Raw genomic sequence first — 12828 nt, forward strand, 5'->3', positions numbered from 1 at the left:
TAATCAGATTAATTATTCTGATTTTATTCTGATTTTTTTTCTGATTAATTATTCAGATTTATCATTCAGATTATAGATAGCTAGTGATTATAAATTTGTTCAGCTGCTGTATGTTAGAAACATGGAGGAGGGGTCTCACCTTGTGACCGGAGATCTGCTGATTCTCTCAGGTTCGTCTGTGACCCTCAAGAAGAAGACAAAGGTGTCTGTTAGCAATCGTTCGGCCAATCACCTTCCCACATCAACCCCCCCACCCCCCACCCCACCTTTCCTGGCCCCTCCCCCCACTTCCTGTTTCAATAATGCAACAGTCATGAGATGGATCAACCAACACGACAGCACGCTGCTCCTAAACCCACAGAGTGAGACAGACCGCACGATGAGGAACGGCGAGATGGACGGACACAGACACAGACGGAGAAATGAAAAACTAACACGGGTCAAAAAGAAAAGTTCAGTCAAACGCTGCTCGCTGAGCTCAGAGCTGGACGTCAGAGGAGCTCCTCATCTTCAGCTCACTGACGGTTCATGGATCATCACAGGATGAACACATGAAGTATTTATCATGTCTAACTTTAATAAACCGCTCTGTGCTCAGTGAATCAGGTCTGTGGCTGCAGATGGTTTAATAATAAAATAAAATATAAAATAATTTATCTCTGTCATCGACTGGTTCCTGCAGGTTTGATGGTTTGGAGCTGCAGAACCTGTGACAGGATTTTCCTGAATGGTGTCATTGAGTTTGGTTCAGCTCGTTGCACTTCCCCTTCATGACCACCAGGGGCTAGCATTGCTGTATAATCTGTGAGGAGTGTGGTCTCTCCTCCACCCTGAAGGATCAGAGTGAGTCCACGGTGGTGGTCTCAGGGAGGGCGAGTGATCAGACCTTGATGCTGCACGTTTTGAACCTCGCTATGAGCAAAGTTTGGTCGTTAACGATCTGTCAGGAAGTCTCTCCTCCTCGTCTCGACCTGCTCTGGCGGTGGCGCTGTCCTGTGGTTCTGTCACGCTATTTTAACCCGTTCAGCTCCAGCAGGACTCAGTGTTCAGAGGTCACGGTCTGCTCAGCCTGTTCTAATGTGGGCCCGGCTCTGACCCGGGAGCTGTAAGCATCTTAACGTGAGGTTCAGCTCTTTAAACGTGCCTCCTCCCTGCACGGCTAATCCACACACACACACACACACACACACACACACACACACACACACACACACACACACACACACACACACCTCAGTGTTTACCAACCAGGGCGGCTGGACCAGCCCAGGTATTTAAAGAAACCGTCTGTTAGCTTTACTGTGAACGGGTCAGTGGACCTGACTGAGCTCTGTCTTTGTTTCAGGAGAAAAGGAGGATTCTGATTGGACCACGCCCTCAGCATCACACTTCCTGTCTGCATAACACACCTGAGACAGGTAATAAAGGTGAGATATAAAGACTGATCACCTCTGACTACACAACTGTCTCTGAGCAGACAGACAGACAGACAGACAGACAGACAGACAGACAGACAGACAGACAGACAGACAGGCAGACAGACAGACAGACAGGCAGACAGACAGACAGGCAGACAGACAGACAGAGAGACAGACAGACAGACAGACAGGCAGACAGACAGACAGGCAGACACAGACAGACAGACAGGCAGACAGACAGACAGGCAGACAGACAGACAGACAGACACAGACAGACAGACAGAGAGACAGACAGACAGACAGACAGACAGACAGAGAGACAGACAGACAGACAGACAGACAGGCAGACAGACAGGCAGACAGACAGGCAGACAGACAGACAGACAGGCAGACAGACAGACAGACAGACAGACAGACAGACAGACAGGCAGACAGACAGGCAGACACACAGACAGACAGACAGACAGAGAGACAGACAGACAGACAGACAGGCAGACAGACAGACAGGCAGACAGACAGACAGGCAGACAGACAGACAGACAGACAGACAGACAGACAGACAGACAGACAGGCAGACAGACAGACAGACAGACAGACAGGCAGACAGACAGACAGGCAGACAGACAGGCAGACAGGCAGACAGACAGACAGACAGTATCTTGAGGGGAACAGTCTCTGGGAGCAGCAGGATTAATCTGGTTATGTAACTAATCCTGATTTAAACGACAGTGACGCTCAGTGAGGATGATGGAGCAGGCTCCTTAAAGCATCTGCTGCTGGAGGCTACACACACACACACACACACACACACACACACACACACACACACACACACACACACACACACACACACACACACACACACACACACACAGTGCACTTTACAGTCAGAGGAACAATGGTGAGGACCATAACAGCCCAGAGGTGAAGGAGAGGTCGTCTCAGAGAGCTCAGCTTTTGTTCCTGTGGCTCTGGGAGAAAAACTCGTCTTGAGATAAAAACAACCCCATTTCTTCTCTGAAAACGTGAATCATTGTGTTTGTTTGACTTCTATAAATAAAAAAATGAACATTTTTGATTTGAATCGTCTCGTCAACAAAACTAGAAGTTTTCTTGGACTCATTTCTTCCTCCAAACACCTCTCCCGATCAAAAACATCTGGATGGTCAGAGAAAAGTGATTAAAGATGAAATATTACATTTAACCATAATTTCTGACTGATTTTCTCAGTGTTTCCAATTGATATTTACTATTTAAAGATTAAAGTTTTATAAAACTTTGTGAGATGAATGAAACCGCTCTCACTCCTCTTTGACCCTGACCCTGAGGCCTGGTGGTCGGCTGCAGGACTGCAGGTTTGTTGACTAACAAACAGACGGTGTTGATCACATGACCCAGACGAGTACAGTAGAGACGCAATAAACTCTCAGTTGAACGCCTCAGTTTAATCCTACACTAACATCCAAACTGTCTCAGTCTGAGGTAAACACGAACAGCGTCCATCAAAAAACAACAGCCCGTGTTTTTTGGAAACGGTGATTGTGCAGTTCCTCCTACAGCCTCTAGGGGAAGCTACAGAGCTGAGCGCAGCCAGCAGAGACAGAAGCAGACAGACTGACGGACACGCTGAGGCAGGCAACAGCTGATCAGACCTCAGTCATAACAACACCACCATCAACACTGAAGACATTACTGTCAGATTATAATCTGAGATTAGGTTTAACACCTGCCTCCAACTCTGGTTTAAACCATGGAGACAGAAACTGTTTGGTCTCTGTTTGTTTGACCGAGGTCTGACCTGCAGGGGGCAGCGTGACGAGCAGAGGGATGACAGGGCACAGACAGACAGACAGACACCGACAGACAGACAGACAGGAAGCAGACAGACAGACAGGAAGCAGAGAGACAGACAGGAAGCAGACAGACAGACAGGAAGCAGCCAGAAAACATGGGAAAGGAAGACTTACTAACTGTTTTTGTCCCCTGTGGGAGGGTGCAGCCCGACATTGACTTGTTTGAGCTCTGACGTTTAGAAGGGTCAAGAGTGACCCTAGGAGGAGAGAGGAAGAAGAAGAAGAAGAGGAAGAGGAAGAGGAGGAGGAGGAGATGGAGAGGAGGTGAAGAGAGGGATGGAGAAAAAAAAGGAACGTTAAGAGCAGACAGCGAGTGAGGAGGAGGAGGAGAGATGAGACAGAAGAAGAAGCAGAGGAGGAAGAACAAATCAAACTTTATGTGCCGTCGCTCTGCAAAGGAGGACAGAGAGAGGACGGTGACCGGCAGGGGAAGCAAACGTCGTCAGAAACCAAACAGACAGACCAAGCAACGATGAGCAGCTGAAGAAACACCAGAGAGAAACAGGGGGTCCACCTGAGCCCAGACCGGGGTCCAACGGGTCGTCGTCTGTTTGAGGGGCTCCTCTGAGAGACCACGTTTGTTACCCCCACCCTTCATTTATAACCAGAGGAAAACTGTGACCCTGAGGTTTTAAAGGACCATCGTTACAGACAGACCCCATCAGACCCTTCAGACCCTTCAGACCCTTCAGACCCATCAGACCCTTCAGACCCCGGTCTGCGCTGCAGGGGGACGGCCTCTACAGCCTGTAAAGATGTGGGTTAGAGGAGGGCGCCGTGGTTAGTGCTGGTTAAGGAAGAGACAGGCAGCAGAGTTAGCTCAGGGATCTCCATGTCCAGCTTTATTTCTGTCCAGTTACAGGAAGCTCAGAGACAAACAGGTCAGCAAAACCGGCTCCAGCAGGGACACGATCCTGGTCTGACGGTCTAAACCAGACCTCTACAATCAGAGTCACACAGTCCTCCTCCCAGCTCCTCCCCTTACCTGCGGGTCAGCTTGGAGGTGAGCTTGCTGAGCAGGTTGGTGGTGGCCCGGGTCCGAGCGTGGGGCAGCGGGCTGGAGTCGTGGGACAGGGTCGGGGAGGCTGGGGGTGCGTGGGACGGGGGCCGGCGGTCTCTGATCTGCCCCCCGTGGAAAGTGCTCCTCACCGTGGTCCCCCTGGAGAGGCGGGAGGAGGGCGTGGAGGACGAGGAGGAGACGCCGGAGGCCCCGCCGATGCTGTGGGTGGAGGGGGAGGCAGGGGGGAGGCGGTGGGACAGGGAGCTGGAGGAGAGAGAAACAAGCTGTGGTCAGTTTCCACGGAGATGCAACAACGTTTGTTTACATCAGAGCAGACACGCGTTAGAGGATAACTCCTTATCTGAACAACAGGGCGACTTTAACACAGGAGTCTGCATCCTTCACCTTCATAGGAGCCGTTTTTCCTCAGCTCACCTGGACTAAAGTCATTACAGAGACACAGAGTCTACTTTATCTTCACAATAAGATAAAAAAAGTGTATAAAATTTCATTCATAGTAAAAATCTAATGAATAAATATCTAAACAAGACAGTTTTGTGTTTATAAAATTGTACATGTGATGCCAGTTTTTTATTTCTGATAAATTTGCAAATGTTTTCAAAAAACTGATAAATTTGTCCTGTCATAAATTTCATAAATTTGCAAAATGTTCAAAATTTCAATAAGATTTTTCTTCTTGGAATAAGTCTGGCTCGGAGACGCTGCGTGGGGTGGGTGGGTTTGAGAAGTTCTCTGTTTTGTGTTGTTATTTTTTTGTTTTTGTTTTTTCCTTCTTCTCTTACTCTGTACGGACAGTCTTTTTTTTGCGACCTGAGCTGATTGTACATCTCATGAATTTACTGTCAACGGTTAACACTTGGATTATAAACTTGTGAAAATTTAATAAAAACATCTCTGTGAAAAAAAAATCAATAAGAATTTGCCAAAATTTCAAAGATTTGCATAAACAATTAAAAATGTAATTTCAAAAGTTCTATAAATTTTTCAAAAATTGTAGAAATTTTGAAAATGTGCAAAAAATTTTAAAAAGTAATTTAAATACTTTGCAAAAATTTGTAGAATTTAAAAAGTTTTGAAATTTCGAAAAATCAAAAAATCAAAATCTTGCCAAATCTTCAAAAAAAAAAAAGATTTTTCTCCCTGTATTTGGAAAAACATCAAAAAATTAAATAAAAAAATAAAATATAAAAAAAACCTAAAAAAGTTGAAAGTCCTATTGCAAGAAATGATTCATATTTAGTTCAACAAAATGCTAATGTGATTTCATTAAGTGCAAATGTTCTGTATCATCAGTTCCCTCAAAAACCATCCTGAGATGTTTCCCCCACAGCGCCCCCTAATGGAGAACATGTTCCTCAGTCTGAAGCAGAGTTTGCTGATGTTGATGCAGAAAACTGACCTCTGATCATCAGGATCAGAGACACCTGAGGGACAGGTGAGCTGTGATGTCATCAGTCTGTGACGATGGACCAATGAGGTTTAGTTATTTATTCAGAGCCTCTGGTTCCTCAGGTTTGCACCCGTTCAGCCTTCCTCCTCTGTTTTCCTCTGCTCACCAGTGTTCACACACACACACACACACACACACACACCTCCCTCCCCCCGTGCTGTCAGCTGCAGCAGGCAGCTCGTTCCCATCGACGTTAAACGATCGTGCTGTGCAGCGGCTGTGCTTCAGCTTAACCCGTCTAATGGTCCTGCTCCACTTCAGCCTGTGTGGGTGTTTTCTAGAGCGTTAAGGAAAGCAGCCGCGGGCCACCAGCCAGACAGTCAGGCCCGACGTGTGTGTGTGTGTGTGTGTGTGTGTGTGTGTGTGTGTGTGTGTGTGTGTGTGTGTGTGTGTGTGTGTGTGTCTGACAAAGGAGGAGCTGAATGAGAGGTGCAGCAGGGAGGAAACTCTGAGGAGGAGTTTGTCATGGACGGTAAAGTTTCCCTTTAATCTTTCTGCCGTAAAGCGAACTGAAGTGCAGTAAAATGAAGTAAATTCCTAAACACATGCAGACCAGTGAGCTGGGTACAAAAACAAGGAAACAACTTTCTAAATCTGTCATGCTCTGATAAATCCAGCTCAGGGACGTCCAGCATCCTCATTGGTCCACCGTCACAGACTGATGACATCACAGCTCACCTGTCCCTCAGGTGTATCTGATGATCAGTGGTCAGTTTCCTGCAGTGTTACCTGTTGCATCAACATGTTGTCCATTAGGGGGCGCTGTGGGGGAAACATGTCAGGATGGTTTAATGGATCAGGATCTGGATCAGGATCAGGATCTGGATTTGATCACTCAGATGATTTTTCTACCTGTAAACAACATTTTCAGCCCCAAACGTTTCTGATTTCTTCCTCCTTAAGCTCCAGATTGAACGTTTTCTGCTCCATTTCCTGACTTTAATCTCATCTTGAGTCACGTCAGGCTCCACTAACGTCCACGCTGACCTCGTTCCTGTCTCCATGTGGATCAGACTCTGATCTCACGTGTGTGTGTGTTTCTAACCCTCACTGCTTCACACAAATAAATATAATTAGCTTTACTGCTGCTACTGCATCAGCTCAATGTGACTCTGTGTGTGTGTGTGTGTGTGTGTGTGTGTGTGTGTGTGTGTGTGTGTGTGCATCAACCACTCTGCCATGGCATCACACTGACAGGGCCTCTGAGCCTGTTGGAGGGTCAGGTTGGCACAACGCCCGTCATCGCCGCATCCTGCTGCTCTGCTAACCTCCCCCTCCTCCCCCTTTATCTCTCTTTTCATCCCCCCCCCCCCTCCTTTCACCTGTCACTCTCATCCTCATTTCTCCATCTCTGAACCTCCACCTGTGATGGAGAGCGGCTCACTGTGAACTCCTTTATGTAAAAATGTTGTTTACTCAGACTTCATCTGATCGACACGAGCAGAAACTGGAGCTCAGGGGACAGAGAGACGGAGACGGAGAGAGGGAGAGACAGAGAGACAGAGAGTGATGAAGGGATGAAAGTGTTCAGCCAGAACAGAAGTGAGAGACGAGAGCGTGATCAGAGAGGAGGAGGAGGAGGAGGAAGAGGAGGAGGAGGAGGAGGAGGAGGAGGAGAGGAGACGGTTCACGCTCGCTCTGAGACTGACGAGCAGACAACCATCTGTCACATCAACCCTCTCTCTCCTCCTGAGGAGACTAACAGTGAGAGCATCACCTCAGGCCAGATTGAGCTCAGGGAGACCAGCTGTACCAGTGAAACCAGTCTGTGAACTGGTTGCTTCAGGCTGGGTTCATTACTGAGGGGACATGTGACAGGAAGTGCAGCCAGGTAGAGGAGAGGCCCTGTGAGGACTCTGGATCAGCAGCAGCTCAAAGTTTACATGTTTGTCTGTTTTAATCCAGGTTTGAAATGAGATTATCAGCTTTAACTCTGTTATTAATGAGTGATAACAAAACCAGTTTTAGCACCAAGACCAGGTCCTCAACGCCAGGAAGAGCTCCTGAGATTCACCCTGTAGGGAGGGTGAAGATAGAGCACGAGCTAAAGGCTAACACAGGAGCTAAAGGCTAACACAGGAGCTCAAGGCTAAAACAGGAGCTAGACGCTAAAACAGGAGCTAAAGGCTTAATCATGAGCTAAAGGCTAACACAGGGGCTAAACTGTCTGTGCTAATGTAGCCTCCAACCCACAGTCAGCAGTTATTCTGCAGTGGTCTGTTCAAACTTGAGAGTCTATCAATAAAATGAAGAGCCAGGTTACGTTAGCTCTGCTTGGTGAGGTTGGAGTTGGTAGATGAGCTCTGGTAGGACAGAACCAGGATTCACTAACGTTACACGTTACAGACACGTCTCAGAGCACAGGTCACAGATCGTCAGCTTCAGAAACTAAACCACAAACTGAGGTCATCACGTCTAACTGGTGTCACCTTCATACTATGATGAATACATTACCTCGCCGCTTTGCATCCTGGGAAAACTTGTCTTGAACAAAGAAAGGTAGAGTTAAAAAGAAGCCTTAGTTACAGTCACACCTTAAAGACAGTGGGTGCTAGTGCTCATGGGAAATTGAGTCATTTCTTCCCCCTCAGCTCTCAGACTTCCTGCCTTTCCTTTAGGACAGCAGAGATTAATCCTGTCCATGTTTCTTCCCTCTCTAACAGTTTATGATCTTCACTCTAATCCCTCAGATTATGGAGCAGATTAAAGATAAACTCCAGTTCGTGTCTCGTCCTCTCACCTGTTCTCTTTGCCGTTCTGCAGCAGCGTGTGTCTCTCAGCGTTGGACCGGTCCGTGCACACGTACGTGTTCCTGCGGGTCATGGCGTTGGCGGGGATGTTATTCTGTGGACCAATCAGAAACAGAACAGTCACATGACGCGTTATAAACTCTGAGCCTGAGCACATAGTGGGATTATTCTAGCCCCCAAAACAGCAGATCCCCAGACCCCCTGACCCCCTTAGCTCGGACTCTGCAGTCTGTCCTGGTTCCTCTGAACATCTCAGAGTTAATCTCAGGTTAATCTCAGAGTTAATCTCAGGTTAATCTTGCGTCAGGCCTGGCTCTACACGTCCTCTCTCTGGTGTTAATCTGACAGAATAACTGTAATCTGAGGACTCCTCCGTGTTGGGTGAATCTGCAGTTTGTTGATCTCAGGATGTGGCAGAGATTAACCGCTCCAGCTGACTCTAATCTGAGCTGGTTCATGTTTCCAGACCTCATCATATCTGTGTCAGAGCGGGCACATCACGCAGTAATCTGAGGAGACGGGATTAGGATGAGCAGGAGGATTCTGTCCCCTGGAGTATCAACGAGGTACTGAACCTGAGCAGGTACGTGGTCTAGGTCTGGGTCTGTGGTCTGGGTCTGGCTCTGGGTCTGGGTCTGGGTCTGGGTCTGTGGTCTAGGTCTGTGGTCTGTGCCTGGGTCTGTGGTCTGTGGTCTGGGTCTGTGGTCTGGGTCTGTGGTCTGTGGTCTGTGGTCTGGGTCTGGGTCTGGGTCTGGGTCTGTGGTCTGTGGTCTGTGGTCTGGGTCTGTGGTCTGGGTCTGGGTCTGGGTCTGGGACAGGGTCTGTGGTCTGTGCCTGGGTCTGGGTCTGTGTCTGGGTCTGTGGTCTGTGGTCTGGGTCTGGGTCTGGGTCTGGGTCTTTACCGTGGTGGAGTTGGCCTCCTTGCGGCGGTCGGGGATCTCGGCCTTGTTGGGGTTGTGGGCGGAGCTAACCATGGGGCTGGAGGGGGTGGGGATGCTACGGGAGCCCACCGTGTTGGTGCTGGGCTTCCTGATGGACAGCCGCTCCTCCTTTAGCCCCGCCCCCTCAGCAGTACCGCTGGGGCTCCGTTTGGGATGTGTGGACCCTGGAGCTGCCGGTCCACCTGGGGGGGGCACAGAAACACAGGGCGGTGAGTGTGTGAGCGTCTGATTGGACGAAAACCAGCAGGAAGCGCGTTCAGCCTCACAGAAGTCCGAGTGGCGTCTCTGGCGGTGGTAGGTGGACGCGCTGCGCTGCGTTTTGTGGCCAGAGGAGGAAGACGATGCTGCAGACGAGGAGGTGGCGTGTTTGCTGGTCCCGTTGGTCATGGTACCGGGTCGGACTCGAGCTAGACTTAGATTGCTGCCGGTCCTGGACTCAGGGGTCTCGGTCTGAGGGAGAAGCAGTAAAAATGAAGAATCAAAAACTCGGTCTCCATCGTCTCTGTCAGCGTCAAGTTTCTTTATTTAACAGTTTCATTCAGTCACTCATTCAGTTATTAATTCATTCATTCATTCAGTCACTCTTTCATTCATTCACTCACTCATTCACTCACTCATTCATTCATTCACTCAGAGGAAAAGAAAAGAGACCAATCAAAGACCTGGTCTGAGAGTCTGACCTCGTTCTTGCGAGCCAGCAGCAGGTAGGTGGCGGTGACCTCGTTATACTTCTGACTGACCAGAGACTCTCTGACCTCCTCTCTGGTGAAGCCCATCCCCACCATCACATCTGGGGACAGAGGAAGTGACATCACAAACATGGCTGTGAGCATGAACCTCCAGAGGAAGATTGTTTATTAAAGTCTGCAGCACGTTGAGGGTTAGGGCTGACTGATGATTATTTGTTTTAAAGCCTGAACTTTAACCAGCAGCTCCTCGCCACCACGTCTGAAACATGAAGCGCTCTGATTTCTCCTCCTAAACTTTCCTCTCTGAACATTTGGCTCTGCTCAGAACAAACCACGATGATTCATCCCTTCATCTTTTCTCTGATCACACGTTAATGAACAGATCAGTGGGTGGAGGTGAAGTGTGTTTCTACCGATGCGGCTGGTGTCGTTCAGGTCTTCGTCGGGCTCTGTGTGGGGCTTCAGCTCGTCCCCGTCGTACCCAGAGTTGATCCATTTGTCTTTCATGATTTGCTGAAGGAGAAGAAGAGAAAATGAGCTCAGAGTAAAGAGACATAAACCTCCTCCTCCTCCTCCTCCTCCTCCTCCTCCTCCTCCTCCTCCTCCTCCTCCTCCTCCTCCTCCTCACCTCCAGCGAGCAGCGTTTGGTTGGGTTGAGGACCAGGAAGCGGCGCAGGATCCCCTCGCAGTCTGTGGACATGTAGAAAGGGACGCGGTACTTCCCTCTCAGGACGCGCTCCCTCAGCTCCTGGACAGGATGAGGAGCAAACAGAGAGTGTCAGTCTGAGGTCTGGACGCTTTGAGACGTTTGATGACATCATGTTTACATCATCTCACCTTCAGGTTCTGTCCGTCAAACGGCAGCGAGCCGCTGACCAGCGTGTACAGGATGACGCCCAGACTCCAGATGTCCACCTCGGGGCCGTCGTACTTCTTCCCCTGGAACAGCTCGGGGGCGGCGTACGGCGGGGAGCCGCAGAACGTGTCCAGCTTACTGCCCGCTGAAAACTCGTTGCTGAAGCCGAAGTCGGCGATTTTGATGTTTGAGTCGGCGTCTAGGAGCAAGTTCTCCGCCTGCACGAGACAAAACAGACGATGACACTTTTTAAAAAGACCCTAACCGTGCAGAGAGGAACAGAAACGTCCTCAGAAACGACGGGTTCACCTTCAGGTCTCTGTGGACGATGTTCTTCTGATGACAGTAGTGCACCGCCGAGACGATCTGAGGACACAGAGACACAGAGACACAGAGACACAGAGACACAGAGACGTCAGGACACGGTGTTTGAACAGACTCTGACCTGAAGCTCCTTCACCAACCACGCCCGGAGCAGAGACAGAGGAGAAACAGCTCCTGAGCTGCTCCTTTGAGTCAACAATCAAAGTTTAACCCTGAACAGCTCAGATCTCTGCTCCTGTCCCCTCTGCTGAACGCCTGGATCAGGATCTAAACTCTCCTCCTTCCTCCCTCCTCCTTCCTCCTTTCTCCTTCCTCCTTCCTCCCAGTCAAACCAGGAAAACCAGAGTTCACGCTCCGGTTCCTGCTGAGTCACAAACTCAGCCCCTCATCTCGTCTTTGATCAAGTTTCCTTCACCAGGAGACACCTCGTGAGGTCAGGGGACAAATGAGGTCAGGAGACAGGTGAGGTCAGGTGAGGTCAGGTGAGGTAAAGGTACCGACCTGTCTGAACTTGGCTCTGGCCTCTTTCTCCTTCATTCTGCCGTGAGCCACGAGGTAGTCGAACACCTCACCTGGAGGAAACAGAAAAGGTGGAGACTCGTTAGAGATTAATCACACGTTTTCCTCATCATGATGGATTTTTATATCTTAAAGGGATAGTTCAGTTTTTTTACATGAACCTGTTTGGCATCCTCATCTATAGTTATGTACATCAGCGCTGACCTACCCCCGACCAAAACCAGAACCAGATCTCTGGTCACAGGACACTGACAGGGGTAAGACAGCGCTGATGGACGTGACTACAGATGAGGATACCATACAGGTTCATGTCAAAAAACCTGAACTATCCCTTTAATATTTTCATGGATCGCTGGATTTGATGATTGTAACGTGTGGACACAGAAAGCTCCTCCTCTCTGAGGTCACTCACCTCCGCTGGCGTACTCCATGATCAGGTACAGAGTCTTCTCTGTCTCTATCACCTCGAACAGGTGCACTGAAACACACACACACACACACACACACACACACACACACACACACACAGATCAACGTGTGCCTGGTATAAAACACTCTCAGTGATTGAGGGTGGGGCTGTGACTCACCGATGTTGGGGTGGTTGAGGGTTTTCATGATGCGTACCTCTCTGTAGAGCTGCAAACAGAGAAACCATCATCATCATCATCACCATCATCATCATCATCATCATCAATCTGTGATCATAGAAACATGTTTACTCTGTAAGGAGAGGATTAAACCAGAGGGATGCTGGGAAACCAACATAAGAACATGTTCAGCTCATCGTAATGACGTGTGCCTGACTGCAGAGAGATTAAGAAAGACGACGATGAAGATTTTATTCTGAAAAATGACCCGTGAATATATGTTTGAGTTTCCAAATTCAGTCCCTTTAACCCCTCACTGCTACTGTTGGGATAATTTCACCGTACGACAGCGTCACAGATTCAGACAAACATGAAATTATTTCTGTTTTTCCTCACGTGGCTGAGAGGATGAAATCAGTG

The 12828-nt window shown here is 48.9% G+C and overlaps 1 protein-coding gene across 7 annotated transcripts in view; it reads right to left on the minus strand.

Annotated features, from left to right (window-relative positions):
• LOC141786564 (MAP/microtubule affinity-regulating kinase 4-like) overlaps positions 1-12828 on the minus strand; it is a 53194-nt gene that overhangs the window by 6186 nt on the left and 34180 nt on the right. The window contains exons 4-17 of one of the 7 annotated variants that reach the window (XM_074665162.1): positions 12409-12457; positions 12234-12299; positions 11804-11874; positions 11288-11344; positions 10960-11196; positions 10751-10870; positions 10536-10635; positions 10114-10223; positions 9700-9883; positions 9395-9615; positions 8483-8586; positions 4257-4535; positions 3386-3468; positions 140-176 (exon numbers count right to left, since the gene is read on the minus strand). In XM_074665162.1, coding sequence (XP_074521263.1) covers positions 140-176; positions 3386-3468; positions 4257-4535; positions 8483-8586; positions 9395-9615; positions 9700-9883; positions 10114-10223; positions 10536-10635; positions 10751-10870; positions 10960-11196; positions 11288-11344; positions 11804-11874; positions 12234-12299; positions 12409-12457 — 1718 coding nt within the window. Of the gene's footprint in view, positions 1-139; positions 185-3385; positions 3469-3488; positions 3662-4256; positions 4536-8482; positions 8587-9394; positions 9884-10113; positions 10224-10535; positions 10636-10750; positions 10871-10959; positions 11197-11287; positions 11345-11803; positions 11875-12233; positions 12300-12408; positions 12458-12828 lie in introns of those variants that run through there. The other 6 variants (XM_074665164.1, XM_074665165.1, XM_074665163.1 and 3 more) reach the window with 6 other exon arrangements.

This window comes from Halichoeres trimaculatus, unplaced genomic scaffold (genome assembly GCF_033239565.1).
Source record: "Halichoeres trimaculatus isolate MK-OKI-2021-1 unplaced genomic scaffold, fHalTri1.1 fHalTri1_scaffold_227, whole genome shotgun sequence".
Classification (NCBI taxonomy): domain Eukaryota; kingdom Metazoa; phylum Chordata; class Actinopteri; order Labriformes; family Labridae; genus Halichoeres; species Halichoeres trimaculatus.